This window comes from Prunus dulcis, chromosome 6 (assembly GCF_902201215.1).
Source record: "Prunus dulcis chromosome 6, ALMONDv2, whole genome shotgun sequence".
NCBI lineage: Eukaryota > Viridiplantae > Streptophyta > Magnoliopsida > Rosales > Rosaceae > Prunus > Prunus dulcis.
Window position 1 is genome coordinate 10620361 of NC_047655.1, and position 18807 is coordinate 10639167.

The 18807-nt window shown below is 38.4% G+C and overlaps 1 protein-coding gene across 1 annotated transcript; it reads right to left on the minus strand.

Moving 5' to 3' along the window:
• Positions 1-2917: 2917 nt before the first annotated feature.
• On the minus strand, positions 2918-7500 carry LOC117630261 (disease resistance protein RUN1-like). Its single transcript, XM_034363008.1, has 6 exons — positions 6971-7500; positions 5458-6556; positions 5085-5375; positions 4107-4958; positions 3478-4000; positions 2918-3243 (listed from the first exon to the last, which is right to left on the minus strand). The coding sequence occupies exons 1-6, from the start codon at positions 7477-7479 to the stop codon at positions 3080-3082; spliced, it is 3438 nt and encodes a 1145-aa protein (XP_034218899.1). The 5' UTR covers positions 7480-7500; the 3' UTR covers positions 2918-3079.
• Positions 7501-18807: the final 11307 nt, after the last annotated feature.

Consider the following 18807-nt stretch of genomic DNA (forward strand, 5'->3'; position numbering starts at 1 on the left):
TACTTTAAGGGGTCGTTTGATATGACGGATTGTCATGGACTAGACTAAATTCTGGGACTGCCTTGGATTAACTAGGATTGGACTAAGTTAGATTAAGTACTGACCTACATTTGATGCTGTGTTGAACTAAGAAGCTGGATTGTAAAAATAGTGAAGATCTATGTTTGGTGTTGTGTCGGACTAAAAATAATAATTTTAATATTTAATTTTAATTAAGGATTTTGACCTATAAATAAACAAAAAGAAAATAAAGAAAATTTTAATATTTTTTAATGACTAAAACTATCTTATCTCTTTTTTTTCTTTTTTTTCTCGTTGTTCTCCTTTTTCTTTCTTCCTTCCTCTTCTCTCCTTTGTTTTTTCTTCCTTGGCCCAATTTTTTTTTTGTTTCTTCTATCCCAGGCCGTTTCTTTTTTCTTTCTTTCTTCCTATTCTTTCCTTTCTCTTTTCTTCTTCCTTCCCTCCTTTCACTCTCTCTTCATGCTGCCGCATATCCAATTGAACCATCAACCCTCTCTCTCTCTCTCTCTCTCTCTCTCTCTCTCTCTCTCTCTCTCTCTCTGATTCCACTAATTAATGGTTGTGGTGGTTCGAATGGGCGGTGATGGTGGTTGAGCTGGTTATGTGGTGGTGATGATGGTTCGATTGACTGATTGGGTGATGATGATGATTCGATTGGGTTTGTGGTGGCTGGTTATGGATTTGATGATGTTGGTCTGACGGTCTTGGCGTCATGGTGGTGGTGGTATTTTTGATGTTTCGGGCTCGTGTGTTTGATGGTGGTGGTGGTATCCAACCAGACTCGAGTGCTCAAAATAGCACCCACATTATTTTGCAAACCACGTTTCGGGCTCGCTATATTAGACAAGCGAGTCTGATGTTTTTTTTCCGATCAGACTATACAATCCTATTCAACTTAATCCTATCTCTTACCAAACATGGGTTTTGATGGGTATTTTTATATTATATATTTAACCCTATTCTTAGTATATTTTAGTTAATATTTTGGAAGAATTTTGATACTTTGAATTATATTTTCAATATAGGGCTTTTGACTTCCTCTGGCGCAAAACGTAATCAAATGGACGAATTTTGGAGTAATTCCAGTTGGAGGACGTTTGTGAGCCACTTAGCTTGAAATTTCAGATTTTTCTACCAAGCGGTTATTTTCTGGCAATAAAATAAAGGAGTAGTGCGTGATGCTGGAATAGTGATGTTTTGGGCTTTTATTGCGTTTTTGGAGCCCAAGATGACCTCGGATGGGTTCGTGGCCTTTTGGAGAAGTGTTCAGAATATTTTTATCTTTAAAACAAGCTATCTTGGGCCAGATTTGGAGGAGATTTGAGGCCAAAACGTGGCTGGGTAGATTGTGGACAGATTCTCCTAATCCAATTTGGACTTTATTTCTTAGTATCATTTTATTTTAATTAGTTTCCTTGTGGGGATAGGAAAGCTGTACATTGGCAGCTAGGTTTTAAGGGGTATTTAAGCTCTTTCTCACAACTATTTTGGGGACTTTTTCTTTTATGCAATTCTGGGGAAAACAGAGACTTTGGCTAGGGTTTTTGAAGAGCTTCTACTTCAAGGTGTTTTTATTCCTATTAATTCGAATGATATTTTCTTTTATTTTAATTATGAGTATGAATGGATGCATGTTTGCTTTCCTATTAATTCGTAACTAATTTTCTATTGCTAGGGCGAGGCCATAAGCCTTAGCATGAATATGTAATTTTATTAATTTTCTTATGAATGGATGCATGTTAGCTTTGAATTATTAATCATTGCGTTTAAAACTATCTATTTATTTTAATGATTGATCACCATTAGGATATGTAGACAAGTAATTTGATGCAATTTCTGTTGGAACATCACCCTAAAATTGAGGATGGCTTCTTGTGATTAGTAATTGTAAGTTCACTTAAGGCGAACATCACGCCCTTAAGGGTTGCATGATTTTTCAAAGGGTTTTCACAAAACTTAATAAGTCTTGCATGTTTATATTTGATCTGAACATCACAGACGGATTGCATGTTAGATATATGTTTTTGCTTGAACATCACAAGGAAAATATGCATTAGGAAAACCTAACCTTCAAAGCATATATGTGGAAATTCATAAGTAATTGATAGAATTGCATAGGATTGCGACGGTGATGGCTAAACCCTAGCTTCTCTAAATTGTTAGTTTTTAAAAAGAAAACGTTTTTCTTCTTTGTTGTTATTATTTCCCAACTTTCAGATTTCTTTTACTGTTAATTTAATCTTTTCAAATTCATAAACTTCAAATCTTTGATAAAAATATATTTTAGTTATTACTTAAGAGTTAGTTTAATTACAAATTAGTCAAATAATCTTTGGGGACAACGACCTTGCATGAGCACTTATAATACAATTACCTTGTATTCTTGCAAGTATTTTCAGTGATTTTAACCCTATTGCGCAGATTCTAAAAATCCTAGCTGTTGCATAATATTTTTTACAACTTAAGCTTGCCAAACTAAGCATGATATTTTAACATAACAAGCAGCATATAAAACATGTTAGTTTATTTTTTACAACTTAAGCATGCCAAACTAATCATGATGACACTGTTTAGATCTCAATATATATATAAATAGGGCCAGTATTTTAACATAACAAGCAGCACATATTTGACAAAGCCATGTTTCCTACATTTTTTACGACTTTATACACATTTGAAGCAATTTCAAAACCCGCAGCATCGTGCGGGTACCCTTGCTAGTTTAAACTAAATACAAAATAATGTCAGCTAAAACACTTATTTTTCAACAGATAAGGTATCAGTATAGGTTAATTCTTTGCTTCCCTATGTGGATATGATTTGTTTTGGAAATTAATAAATATGCTTTTGCAGGTATAATGTTCACGAGAATATAGTAAATTTCATGGCTCCGGAGCCTATGACCCTTCTAACTATGGTTCCAGACCTCAATAATTTGTCTGGGTTGAAGAACCAGAAACGAGCTTCCGTAGTATAGTGTATAGGCCATTGGATAAAGGGAGAAAGCCACTCTGTCGGGCAATTAACCAGCTGTTGAGTTGAGCGATGTACAAATAATTCAGCCACGGCTTTTTGACTGTTGCTTCTGTCTGCGTGAGAGAGAAAGCGTGAGCCTGCAAGCTGCGGTGATGAGCACCTTCCAGCCATGGAGGCAGCTGCTGCAGTTATTACTGCCTGTTGGGGCTGCAATTGAGCGATCATCCTGTTGCTCTTCTTCATTATCTGAAAAACATACAAAAATAACATAAAATCCCAATTTAAATTAGAGGAAACTTATTTTTCAAATGAAATATGGACTGACCTGGGAACACCGTAGATGATGAATATCCTATCCTAACAGCACAGATTGTGATGCTAATTTAATTTATGAGGGGTCTTTTTATTTTTATTTTTATAATTTAGTTTATTTTGGAAATAGTTGGATAAAATCATCTAGTGCGTCAATAAACCACACACCTCTTGTATCTTCATCATTGAACAAGTATTCTCCTGGGTGATTCAAGACCCATGGATAAACAGGATAAATGGTGGTACTCTCTTGTTCAACCTGCACAAACTGGATCCCCAACTCCTTTACCTGAAAGCGATGTTCCGTACGTACCGAAACAACCACTTGATCGCAACCTTCCAAGGGCTCATCTTTAAACTGCCAGTGGCTTAACCATATCATGTCTTCTCCTTCACCTGGAATGCCGAAGAATGATGGCGTATAGTACCACTTCAGACCCTTGCTCTTATTTCTGACTCTAATAATCGTATCCATAAGCCCACGATAACGTTGAAAACCAGTCATGTGATTGTGAGGAAAATCAGAGCCATAACTCGCATAGACAGCACAGACGAGCAAGCCTTTAATTCTGTGATTATCAAGCAAAGGCATGGTAAAAGATATTGAGGACCCTCTACTTTTATGGCTGAATTGGCCTGGAACCTCATTCCCACCAAAAAATGTGCTGAATTTACCATCTTCGTACAGTCCCTATATATATGCAATAGATAACTGACAATATTAGTCAACCATTTCCTGTGATCATTAGAGAGAGAGAGAGAGAGAGAGAGAGAGAGAGAGAGAGAGAGTGGCGCACCTGGACGGGACTCCAATCATCCTTTCTTGAAATATAAGATGGTTTGTGCATCCGAATGGGTGCCATTGATTCCAACAAGTTGCACAATCCCAAGAGGTTGATCATTTCTACATCAACTCCACCAATGGGTTGTAACTTGTACCTGTACTGCCACTCAACTAGGTTGTAGTTGCGAACACGAAAGCTTGACGACTCTAACTGAAAGGATTGATATGTTATTTTCTCCAATGATATGCAATCTATGATATCCAAGAACCCTAGTTTTGGTAACCCGAGAAGCGATTTGAGACTTGTACACTTACTAAAAGAGAGTGCATCGAGCCTTGCTAATCCTTTGACACAATTTGGTAGGCTACCAATTGGATTATTCCCTAGATTTAGTCTCTTCAATGAGGACAAATTACTAAAATCCATAGGAAAGGCATCATCCGAAAGATTGCACCCCCAAAGACTTAAGTTTACTAAAGAGCATGGTAAAGAACCCAAGATACTCAAACTTCTTTCTAGCCATAATTCACTTATCGGAATTCCATCTGTCTCAAGCACTTTTAACGAGTCCATGTTCCTCAACATCTCAATTGATAACTCTTTCAGATTTGAGCAACCAGATATAATAAATGTTTCAAGTGATTTTAGCATACAAATGTTCTTGGGAAGCATCCTAAGGTTTTTGCAATCTTTCATATTCAAGTAAATAAGTCTCTCTAGGTTTCCAATGGATCCATGGACATAAATCAGGCTTGTACAGTCTACTAGAACCAATTTCTCTAGATTTGGGCAATATGAGAAGTCAATGGTTTCTGTAAGGGAATGAGAACGGCTGAGATCAAGGATCTTCAAGGACGGAAGATACTGTAGGGGAAAATGTACAGAAGAAAATAATGCGGGGAGTTAATTGTTATAAATATATAATTTGTTATCAAACTAAAAGCCTAATGAAAATGAAAAAGAAATTGAAAAGGGTAGAGAGTGACATACTTTTGTTCCCTTGAATACTTGTCTCAGACCGCTGTATTGCATTTCAAGAATAATAACGCTTTCCAAAGGAAAATCAACGGGTATAGAATCCAAAGGAAACTTAGTCCAACACAACCATCGTAGCCCTGTACAAAATTCTACATAAGATCCGTTAAGTTGTACATGACTAAGATGGAGTAGTTTTAGTTCCCACATCCTTGAAAATGCACTGGTTTCCAAGACTTTCTGATTTGAGTTTATAGTAGGGCACATGTGCATGTCGAGGACAAGACCTTCAATTTTTTCTGTACCCTACAAAAGGAAAGGAGAAAAACATTTGGAAAATATTTACAAGAAGAAAAACATATGTGCACAAAGAACGCATATTTCTTACCTTCTTTTCCATCAAGATTTTGAACGAGTCCTTATGATGCCATACTCTACTACGCTTCCAAGGCTCATTTGATTCTAGGCGAACAATTTCTCTTCCCATTCCACGAATCAGGTCATGCATTTGCACCTTGTCCCATTCATCAATAATCACCAAACATCTATCGATGAGATTTTGAATGCCAACAATTGGATAGAAATCACATCCATCTAGTATTTTAACAATGTAATCTTTGTCCTTTCCGATAAAGAAACAAGCAATGTGGAGGAATAATTTTTGGTCATGGTCATCTTGCAAAGAATCGTAACTTACTCTCAGCTTATTTACTATTTCACCATTTGGAATTGCTTTTAATTTCTCCAACGCACTTTTCCATACACCTATACTTTCCCCCAGCAACGAAGAACCTAAAACTTGAAGTGCTAATGGAAGTCCTCCGCAATGATCGACTAGCTTCTCTGAACATTCTATGTAATCTTCAATAGGATGGTCTTGGCCAAAAGCATGCCAACTTAAGAGCTCCAATGATTCTTTGTTATCCAAAAATTGAACTGCATGCACCTTAGTAACTTGATGAGCCTTTAACAATCCTGCACGCCTAGTTGTTATGATGATTTTACTTCCTGGATAAAACTTATCTTTCATCCCAATCACCGCATCTAATTGGCTAATATGATCCACATTGTCGAGAACAAGAAAAACCCTTTTAGAGCTTATTGCATCTTCAATCTCAGTCATTCCCTCACTAACACTGTGTATTTTTACTTTTCTCCCAATGAAAATATCAGAAAGAAGTTGTATTTGTATTTGAACTAGGCCATTAGGTTGTTGTGAAATTTCTCTAATGTTTTCAATGAAGCTGCTTCCTTCAAATCTTCTGAAGTTTGTATTATAAACAAACTTTGCAATTGTTGTCTTCCCTATTCCACTCAGTCCATAAATTACGAATATGCCAACATCATCTGATCCATCTTGTAACCATAAATTCAGTTCGTTGACTCGAGAATGCATTCCGATCATGATGTGGGGAACATTTAGGGGTCTACACCTTAGTTTTTCTCTTATCACTTGAACAATCTTGTTGATAAACTTTGACTCATGTCTGAAAAGTTGCAATCCAAATGAAAAAAGAATTCAAAAATCCTTGCAATAGTACAATCCGTCAACTAAGTTGATTTTTCCATCAATTTTTGCACATCTTCTCATTTGAAAAACCCAACTTTCAGATTTGTTTGATTTGCTTAAAATGAGGTTGGGGTTTCTGAAAAACATTCTTACGGAATTGTAAATTTGTGTTCCATTTTGATTTTCATGGATTAGTTATCTATCCTAAAAACATTTATTGGAAAATTCAGAAATATTATAATTAACGCACCCTGATAGTAACCCGTCGGAAGGAATTATATTTAGTTTTAGGAGTGAGTTTGCAAAAAAAACACAGACTGAAAAGTCCATTTTCAGTATTTTAACTTTAGAAAGAGACTGTAAATAAAAGAAGTGGTAGGAAAGAGATTACCCATCAGCTTGATTTTGTAAGACCATCCCTGCCAGATCTGCAACCTCTTCAAGTGCCTCCCTCCATTCCTTCACTTTGTTCGACGGTTGGGTTTTTTGGTGTCTAGCAAATGCCTTTGCAAGACTTCCTGTCTGTTTTCGCAAGTCGGATGGATCCACGTCGTAGAAGACAGGTAAAACGACATGGTCAGCTGAGAGCCTCTTGCGTTCAAGGATCATGACGAGCTCGTCAAGGCACCATCTGGACGACGCGTAGCTTTTCGAGAACACAATAACAGAAGTTCGTGAGTGTTTGATGGCTTTATGCAGTTCGGCCTTGATACCTTCTCCTCTCTCGACTTCATCGTCGTCTCGGAAAGTGTGAAATCGGGCGTTGTCAAGAGCCGTGTAGAGGTGGTCAGTAAAAGTCTTACGAGTGTCTTGGCCTCTGAAACTCAAGAACACGTCATAACGATAATATCGACAAGTATGAGAAGAGGAGGTTTTCCGAGCTGCTCTCACAAGTGCCATGGATGAGGTGGTTGTGAACAAATAAACTGTCTGCGTGGAAATTAAATCTTCTATCAAGTTTTGAGGTTCTTACTGTGGGAATTGGCTCAAATTTGATGACATGTGATGTGTTTTGTTATGGGCACCTACCTTGACTTTGTTGGTTCACAAGTGCTTTCGGTGGTATTGTCTTTTGAATGATAAAATTATGTGCATGGGATATTGTGTTCCCTTGGCTCCATGGGCAATAGCCAAAAGCAAGATGGAAAAGACGAAGAAATCATGGTGCCTAAACAATGTATAGTTTGAGACATTATTTTATGGGGGAGTCCAGTTGGTTGGTGACATGTGTGCTACAACATTTGTGAAATACTTTTGGGTTCTTTCTTTGTTCGTTGGAGCCGTCCACTTTGAGAAAGAGTTGGTGTCTTTCTCCTTATTTATTCCAAGTGGTTGTTTTATGTCACCAGTAATGATAACTTCCAGCACATGGTTTGGCTTCTTTTTCCTCTTCACGTGGGAGCTGTTGGTGAATCTCCTTGCAGCTAACCGCTGCACTTGTCTACATAAGGGAGAGAGAGCATCAGTCAGAAGAGAGTGGTGGGCATTTTGTGCCGCACTATTTGGAGGTGCCGTGAGCACCATTGCTCAGAGAGGCTAAAGCAGAAGTGAGAGACACTTCCACACAGAGAGAAACACTAGAGAGCATCACCATGAAGGTGGAGATAAACTCCTCTTTGGCTACACAAGATGTTGAGGGAAGATCAAGCCGTTTCAAAGGTTGAGTCTTCTTCATCTGTTCTTTGTGTTTTTGGGAGATTTATTTCTTTGTATTGTTCTTAGCGTGTTCTTTCCTAGTGAGCAAGAACAATTCCTGTGTTCTTGGCTCTTGTGTGAGGTTAGCTTGAGAGTGACTTGGGTGTATTTGGGATTTGGGCTGTGAGAGTTAAACTCTGTAATTCCTAGGATAGGTGAGAGGGTTAATCTCATTTGGTTGTAATCTCTTTTGGGATACTAGTGGAATTTCTCGCTGTCTTCGAATTGGATGTAGACTACACACGGGTTGAACCAATATAAATCCTTGGTGTCATTTGGATTTTCGCTATTTCATATTTTACTCTTGTTGTTTCAATGGTTTCATATCCAACATCTAGTGCAATCTGCTTCCGCTGCGCACAACACCTACTTCCTTCCTGGATTGTGTTAATGTATGCATTTTGGGTTTTTCTTTTGGCTTCCCTTGACAACTTTGTAATAGGATTTCTATTGTTATTTATCAAGCTCAAGTTTAGATTGAGAATAGCTTCTCTAGGTGTTCTTAACTAACAACTATCATATGGAGATTCATGCAAATTGACAAAGGTAAATTGTGCATTGCATAACATTGCATTACACTGTTTTCATAAAATGATGACTAGTCATCTGTTTCTTGGATGACTAGTCATCCTTGCTCTCCAGCTTGATAACCAACTTTTTTGTCCTATTCCTTTTTCTCTCTCTGCTGCCACATGGGACTCTGACCTAAGGGAATATTTTGGGCTATATAGGCCTTGAGATTCCTCTTGGGTAAGCTGTCTCTTTTGTGTGGAATTGGAGGAAAGATTGGTTCTCCATCTTTCCGTTCTTCTTCCTCAAGAGAGAACAACATTTCATCTATGAGTTTTTCCATATTGATTTCTTTATGAAAAAACTGCATTTGAAATAATGATCTGCATCTAGCTTCATAAAAACATTCTCTCATTTATATCTAGGTCAGATTCACTATTGATTTCTTCAAGAGTATGGTTTCTTGAAGAAATTGGTTATTCTCCTTTGAATCCAAATTTTGGTTTCTGTTTGAGTTGAGCTTGCAAGCTGGTGCCATGGGATGAATGAGCTGAAGAAGGAGCTGCCATTGCCATGAAGAACTGGGCTTCAAGCTTTGCTAAGTTGGAGAAGAAGATTGCACAAAGGAGGTATTGCTCATCTTCCTAAATAGATCTAGGTTTTGCTTGAGCTTGCTTGTGTTCCTTTGTAAGAATATTTTTCTACTTAGTGGATTGCCTGGTCGGTTGATGACCCCCAGTTTTTCCCAATGGTGGGTTTCTAGGTGAACAATTTCTGATTGCATCTCTGTAATTTTTCTGGGTTTCTGTTCTTGGTGGTTGACTAGTCATCGTATGAATTTCTGGGTTTGTGTTCTTGGTGGTTGACTAGTCATCGTATGAATTGTGGTTGACTAGTCATTGTATAAATTCTGGGTTTGTGTCCTTATAGTTGACTAGTCATCATTATCTGCTGTTTGGTGTTTACTTGATTATGATGATTTCACACACTTTCACCATAGTTGTTGCTAGCATAGGGGATGCCTAGATTGACGAGTCCTTCTGAATGCCTAGGTTCTCACTAGTAATCTTCTAGGGTTGCAGGTACATTGTGGCATGCTCTGTGTGTATTCTTGATTGTGGTTGTTCATGCCTAGCAGTTGACTAGTCATAAGTGTACTTGGTCAAGGTCTAAAGTGTGTGAAGGTTGTTGCGTTCTTGATTGAATATCTTTTAAATTTACCCCTCGTCACCTAAGTACCAATTTCAGATTGTATAAACAAGCAGCTTGTGAATGACCAAATGATCATCCATCCATGGACTTAAAAAGCAATTATTTTGAGTCAAGCAAATGAAATCATTATTGTTGTAAATCCATGTTTTACATGGATAAGTGGATGTCACCATAATACCCATTACCTAATATATAACTCACCCCAACATGTATCACCATATTCCCACCATACCTAAATATACTATGTCAAACCTACCTCTCCCACTATACCTTTGTGATGTGATTGAAAGTTGAAACCTACAATTTATGTAGTAAACTATGTATTTTCTATGCCTATAAATAGGCACCAAAGATGAATGAAATATACAAGACTAGATGAGTAGGAACTCATGGTTGAGCTCCTGAGAATTGTTCTTCCATTGTTTTCTCTTCTTCCAAATCTCTCTCCAAAATCCTCTTCAGTTTACAACATGTTATCAGCACGAATTGCTCATCAACCAAGGTTCTTGGAGAGTTCCAATCTTGGTATATCTCTTCCTTATAATTCTTATTGAATTTCAATTTATTTGTTTCACTAACATCCATATATGCTATTTTATGAAGTTTGTGGCTAATGCTTTCTTTGCACAAGGATTCTCCAAAGTTGAAGGCAAAAATATGGATGCTATAAAAGAAATTTTTATTTTTAGTGTTTGATTAGATCACATCTCTCTAACCTTTTTATGCAGGATCTTCATCTTATATATATATCATTCAATATAACATAAACATATTTATTGCTTTAATTTTATATGTATAGTTTAGGGTACTTATATACCACTATGTGAAAATTGACTTTTAGCAAAGGATAGTATCCATTGCTAAAGGTACCTAAGAACCGAAGTATTGGGAACCAATGAGTATGATATAGTCATATGATTAAGATATTATGCGATACTAAAGATTATTTACAGTATCGCTATTTACATAATCTCCAATGCGTAAGTTGTTACCATGTGCCAAAAGAGGTTGACCTCTGATGCCTAAACGTTTAACAACATCAAGGAATATATTAGCACTGATGCTAAGTACTCATTATAGCATCAAAGGTTTTGATTATACTAATGCGTGTTATGACTTACCACATCAAAAAAAAATGTGTCAAATTATGGTCTATGCCTTCATTTTTCATGTTTATGGTGAAGTGCCTACAAAAATGGTTTTACTTTCTACAAATATTATTGACCCTTCTAATTATAGGCTTCGGTTATCATGGAGTGCTGATGTTGATTTTAGAAATTACACTTTATTACTCTTAGAATATCAATCCAAATCATGAAGTGTTGCCCATTGCACATAAAAATAAAAAATAAAAAGAATAGAGCAATACAATTAGAATTCAATCATTTACAAAAAAATACAGATTCACTATAATGTTCTCAAAAAACCAAAAGTGAAGAAATAGCAATGCATTTGTATTTCATTATAGACGGAAAAGACAAAAATTGTCTCCCTTTTATAGTTAAAAAAATATGAAACACTACATAGTAGATATCACCATCAATAAAGCCTAGTAAACTTTGTATTGTAACCATCAACAAGCAGAGCCGAAACAACTCCCACACCCAATATTCTGACTGTATTATTACCTGCAAACAACAAAGGTCCAATTTATAGTTTAAAATATGTGAAATAAGAACAATGACACTTACACGAATCACGACAATCAACAAAATGTAAACATATATCTGATTATAGCATATTCTTATGCATTGTTGTCCTGTATTTAAGTGTACATAAGACAATCATCAAGCATTTTCCTCGCCTGAAATCCAAATCACGAACAGACTTGTGAACTATTGGTACATCTAATATTATTTGCAGGCTTGGCCACTCCAAAATTCTCAAATGCCCATCCTAAAATTGATTTCAACATAAGTAAATAAGTGTTTGATATAAAACTGGATAGTAATACTGCCATTTAGATTCATTTTGATACCATCTTTCCTGTTTCATTGTTCAACTCAGATCTCTGCTTGCTGGTTCTAATCTGCCATTTCGATACCACTTAATTTCAGCCAAAGCACAAAAAATAACTACTTTAGTAACCTGAACAAAAGCCTATACAAGAATTGTTCATCCAACAATTGGAAATAAGCCTATATATACAATGTTAGAAAGAGCATAGGGAATGTGAGATTACTGATTCTGTGCAAATTTTGGGATCTAAGAAGGTTGTTCTAGCTTGATAAAACAAATATAGAACAAGCAATCCAAACATGCATGCTCAAGATCTATTAAAGGTTGGGGTAGAGAGTAAGCCATGTACCATACAGAAATACCCTCTTTTGAATTTCTTGCAACTTGAATTGAGGTTCAGATAAATAAAAGATTTCAAGTATATTATTTTCTTATAGACGAAATTAAACTCTTAAATAAATAAGCCATGTACCATAAGTGCAAATATACACCAAGTGGGCACAACATTTAAGAGTAAGATAAGAATTCATAAGCCATGTACCATAAGGGCAAATATATATTATTGTCTTATGATACAAAGATTGAAAGCCAGCCATAGCATAATCAACAACTAAACACGCAACATCAACTGGTTCAAATGGTTGCTTTAAATATCATGCATGACAGATGCAAGCTAGCAAAACTTCAACATCTAAATGGGTTTTAATAAAGACTCGTGAACCTAAGCATGCTTATAAGATTCTTATATTAAGATACTATCATCATTGCTGCTAATGCATTTCATGTTACAGCATGATTCAGACATAAAAACACTTATCACTATCACACAACCTGTTTTTTACAATATTACAACAAGCTTGTGACACATGAATAAATTATTTAAGCTACATGCATATTTGTTTAGAATAAAGCCTAACTCAAAGAATTAGTAGAGTAGAAGCATAGTATTCTCCAACCTTTCTTAAGACAAACTACAGAAAATTTACATATGATTATCAATTACCTCGCTCCAGTTATTGTTATGAACTGCTGGAGCTTTTCCCGGTGGCCTCTACCCAATTTGTGCTGTCAAAACGAAAAGGTGAAGTGGGTGAGACCATGAGGGAGAAAGAGAGAACAAAGCAAAATTATGCATGCGTATCAGTTGTGTGTTTCTAATCATAAATGTTATTTTTCCGTCAAGAAAATCTAAAATATAAGAGAATAGTCTTTAATTTCACATTAGAAAAGGTTTTCCATGGCAATCAATTTGCTTCAAAACCTGAGAAACCAACAGCCTCTGCTAAACTGAGCACGGAAGAGAAAATAAAATTCCTTCACTAGTATACGTTCTCAAATTCAAAGTACACATCTTTTGATGATTTCCTTTTCCTCAGCTTTCTCAGCTACCAAGCAGAGCGTTCAACGAAAAATAACAACGTTATAGCCACTAAAAATTGAAACTTCGACATGATAGCAGCAGAGAAATGTTGCTAGAATAAAAACCAACTTGGCCTTCAAGCCCATTCAATGATTCAAGCAGCGATAACAACACACCTCTACAACCAAGCATACATAGCTTCACTAGAACAGTCCAACATGACCCAAAAACTGCAATATAACAGAGGAAACAAGTACTTGGCTGACTGACTGCTCTTCTTTGGATTTTCTATGTCAATTAGGGATCTGGATTCAGAGATAAGGAGTTGGTTTTTGGTGCTTCTGTGGGCTCTGCTCTGACACCCACTGGTTTGCACTGTATAAAGAGCTATGCGTGCGTAGGAGTTATCTCTTTGATTGTGGTGAGATGCTCTTTGTTGGGCTTGTAGTTGTGCTTGGTTTTGTCTGGATTTGGGGGAGATGGCGTACGGTGCTTCTGCTGGTTCTGTTTTTTGACGCTCACGACACATTCTTGACATTGTACAAAGAACTATGCGAGCATAGAAGTTCTTCTTTGACAGTTTTACATTGTGGTGGATGTTATTTGCTGAGCTTGTGGTTGTGCTCTATGTTGTTTCGTTTTATCTTAGTTTTTTGACTCTCTTGTAGTCCAATGCACGTGTGACACTCTTTTTCCTACGGGAGGGTATCCTTGGGAAGGTTTTAATGAAGTTGCATTCCTACGTGCAGGTTCTCTTGTATTCTTCCTAAATTATTAATGGAAGTTCTCTTCTCAAAAACTACCATAATAAGCAAGTCCACTCCTCCTTCCATGACTTTTTTCAAAAGTTCGGTCATTGCGACATTAAGGCATTTTTTACAATAAGATCACTAGTGCACTGAGCCGCACCATAAATTAAACCATAGTGCAATATCTTAGTTTCTAACTCCCCGCGAACAACCTTAAAATCACTATCATAAGCATGAATACACAATTTGGCTAACAATTGACCAACTTCCTGATCAAACATTAAGGGAGTATCAACGAATTTGTAATTTGTCAAATATACTCCGTTAGTTGTGTCACTCAAACCTAAGAAATATTGATTTGAGTATTTTAAGAGGTAATTATCATACCAAATTATAGCTCCTTGGTGGTAAGGCCATCGTCTGCGAAGCTCTTGGCTTCCTTCAAAGATACACCTTTTGCAACGTCTTTGATAGATTTTACTCCAACATTTCATTAGCCCATATATAATATATTGATTTTGTTGGCGAGTCCTTACTTAGTTAGGATTTTGGTTTCTTATTTTATTAAAATTTTGGTTACTTACCAATTATTATTTAGTCCTATTGTAATAGAGATTTACTTCATATTGTAATTTAGATATATTTCCTATTTTATTTAGGGTTAACACATCTTTATACTTGTATAAATACCTCTATATTGGAGAAAAATAAAAATATGAGCATAATTGAATATTTGCACTACTTTGTTTGACATGGTATAAGAGCCAGGTTCCTAACCTGTGATAACCTCTGCCAAATTGAGAGTCGTTGGCACTCCTCATTCCTAACCCATCATGGGTCTTCATCTTGTATAGTCACCATCTTTTGTTGATCCTCTCATATGTGTTTTAACTGCACCTTTCTGCAGTTTTACCCTTGTCTCTGTCCTTGCCGTGTTTATGTTGAGTTATTACCTTTCTTTTTCTCTACCTATGCCTACTGCTGCCTTTTTTCTCTTACTTTTCATATCTCTATGAGCTTGCTTTCTGTTAAAATCAGATTGAGCCCATGTTAGTTTCAGTCTCTTGCGCTCACAGCCGAGCCTCTCTTTTAAATGTATACCATATGGGCAACACGCCTCTTGGCCATTGATGGCCTGATCTCTTTCCTCTGTGAGCCTCATCACTAGTCACCGAGCCATCTCAAACCTCTGCAAGCCTCGTCACCGCTCGCCAAGCCCTCTCCTAGCCGGCCTTTGTCTCTTTGTATAATTAGGTGCTGCAACTTTATTTTTCGGTGTTGCTTTCTCCAAATCTCTGCTCTCATACATCGTCGGATTTGAAGGGGAGTGACACCGCTGCTCATCTATTCCGATGTAATTCAGCTACCTATCTGCCCTGTTTCTTAAGTGCCACTTTTCTTATGGTTCTGACGGCCCTTTCTCTTCAGGGGGAGAGGGGGACTGAAGAAAAGTTGTCTCTGCAATATTTTTCATTGTTATTGCTGCTAACTACTATGTCATTTGCTGGTGCCAGTACCGTTGCTCATACCTGTTAAGTCTCTTACTTGGGACAATGTTATTGCTCCTGCCTATTATGACTCTTGTTGGGGACAGTGTTGATTACTGTTGATGATGCATGTTATGTCCATGCCTTGTTGCTCTTGCTGGAGCCAGTGCCTTATATTGCTGTTGTTTGGTACCAGTATTGTTGCTCCTGCCTGTTATGGTGCCAGTATTGTTGCTCATGCCTTTGCTGGTGTGTTTCTGTTGTGGTCGATGTTGCCTTTGCTTTCCGTTGATGTGGTTATTGTAGTTGTTGTTGTTGTGGCCTTGCCCTTTGCCTTTGCTTCTGCTTTACCTACTGTCGTGCTCACAAGGTTTCTGTGTTTTACCTTATCTACTGCCGTGCTCACAGGATTTCGATTTCTGTGTTTTGCCTTACCGATTGCTGTGCTCACAGGATTTCTGTGTTCTGCCTTATCTACTGCCGTGCTCACAGGGTTTCTGTGTTCTGCCTTACCTATTTCCGTGCTCACAGGGTTTCTGTTAGGTCCTTTACTGGAGATAGTGTTATTACTCCTGCCTATTATGACTCTTGTTGGGGACAGTATTGATTACTGTTGATGATGCCTGTTATGTCCATGCCTTGTTGCTCTTGCTGGTGCCAGTGCCTTGTATTTCTATTGTGAAAGGACCCGCCCCGAATTTTCTCAAAACCCGAGACGAACCCTTTGGAATTCCTGACATCACCCCGATGCCAGGCCCACTTACTAAAGGCCGAGACTTTCTGCCGAAATTTCGGCAGAGTCTCCCCTATAAATTGGACATTTCCCAAAATTTCAACCTGCATAAAAACGCATTTAATATCCACAACTGGCAGCATGCACAATATAATTTCATGCAATTCACACAAATGGCCTTCGGCCTTCCAATAATTCTCAACTAATTACCAAACATGCTAACAAAACAATTCATGCCTTAACCAAGGCAACAATTCCAATACAAATTAAGACTAACATTTAGTCTGCGGCTGCACCTAATAACCTTAGGCTGCCTACGTACCCTACTTGAGGGATCAAGCCACACGTAGTTCTCTCATAAAACCCAATTCCACACTCAAGCGATACCTCATTTCATTTCTCTGTATTCTACATAATCTCCCCATACGCCGGTACCACCAACACCACGTATGGGGTCTGTCAACACGCCAGATAACCTACGTCACGTGCGACCATGCCATACTATCATAATATCTCCCCATACGCCGGTACAACCAACGCCACGTATGGGGTCTGTCTCAACGCCGGATAACCTACGCCACGCGAGACCTGCACGTCATATCACATATCTCCCCATACGCCGGTACAACCAACGCCACGTATGGGGTCTGTCGACACGCCGGATAACCTACGCCACGTGCGACCTCAACACAGTATCACATAATCTCCCCATACGTCGGTACAACCAACGCCACGTATGAGGTCTGTCTCAACGCCGGATAACCTACGCCACGTGAGACCTGAACATCATATTACAAATCTCCCCATACGCCGGTACAACCAACGCCACGTATGGGTCCTGTCCCAACGCCGGATAACCTACGCCACGTGGGACCTCACTTTCACTTGGTGGTACTTGTAGTAAATCCAACATCCGGGGAGGTACCTAAAGTAGTGCGTATAGCACTCCATACTGACATTCTAGGCTCTGTTGTACCCTTGTACAACCATATATAATTATAATTATATAAATTAATTCTAATATTGTGTAACCCTCCACAACCATCTAGCATCTGATAATCCCCCCTAGAGAGGTGAGATTACACCGGGAGACTCGCGGTCAACCAAGGGTCAAACTACCTTAACCCTGGTCAAACGGACCTGCGGAACCCACGACCTCCAATTTTCGATCCGGAAGTCCCTATGGGTTCTACCAGGTATAGGACACTTGTCCTGTGAGTTTGGTTCAGATCGGACGGTCGGATTGCTCACGATCGCACGATCTGACAATTAATATAAAATATAAACTTTAAATTATTAAATCGGAACATCCGGGGCTCCGATTCACGATCCGTGAATTCCTCCACGATCCTAGAAATACCTAGATTAACATATATTAAATTTGGGTCCATCCAACGGTCCCAACCTATCGAACCCGAATAACGCGCGATATGCGATTCTCCGTTCGATAGTCAAACGACGTCCGAATTGAGATCCGCGAAATCCTACGCACTCGTGACAACCTAAGGATCTCATCGGAACACAGTGCCACTTTTTTCTACAGTGCCCACGCGCTGCCACACGCGCGGGCAGCGTGTGGGTGTCCAAAGCGATAAAGTTTCGCCGGAAAATCTCAACATCTCGGGCCAAGACTTCTACCCTAGGTATAACACCCTATTTGGAGTCACTTTTGTTCTTGGGCCTACCCCAAAAAATGACCGGAAGTGGCCGAAAACAAACTCCCAAAATCGGCAGAATTTCAAATCGAAGATCAGCTATCCTAGGCTCAAAATTAACGAAATCCTATCCAACCATCAGCTAGAGCATGGAAAATAGGTAGAAATCCATACCTTACTCGTCAAATTTGGAGAAGAAATGAGAGAGAACGAGCTCCTTGAAATTTGGGTTAAAACCGGTCGGATTTTTGCATTTTCCGGCGAGCACAGGTGGTTCCAGCGGCTGAGATTGGTCGGGATGGGAAGAGGAAGATGGCACGGTTCTTTTGGGACCGGTGCCACCCCGAGTGGTGGCCGGATGCGGCGGCGGCGGCCCAAAAACCGCCGCTGTGAACAGTAACCAGGGGGGCTGTTTCTGCGCAGGGAGAGAGAGAGAGAGAGAGAGGGAAAAATCTGATTTTTATAAAAAAATCCCATTTCGAAATATTTACGATTGTGCCACTGGGTTTCTTTTGACCATATCTCTCTCGTTACAACTCCGATTCGAGCCCACTACGTGTCTATGAACTCGTCTCAGTGCGACCTATCCAAAAATACAAGTCACGGTCCCAAACTCTCTCCGGTTAAAAATATGACTAAAATACCCTTAAATAATTAAATAATTAAATACTGGTTAAATTTGGGGAAATTTGGGGTCGGGGTGTTACATATTGTTTGATACCAGTATTGTTGCTTCTGCCTATTATGGTGCCAATATTGTTGCTCATGCTTTTGCTGGTGTGTTTCTATTGTGGTCGATGTTGCCACCGTTGATGTTGCCTTTGCTTGCTTTGCTTTCCGTTGATGTGGTCATTGTCGTTGTTGTTGT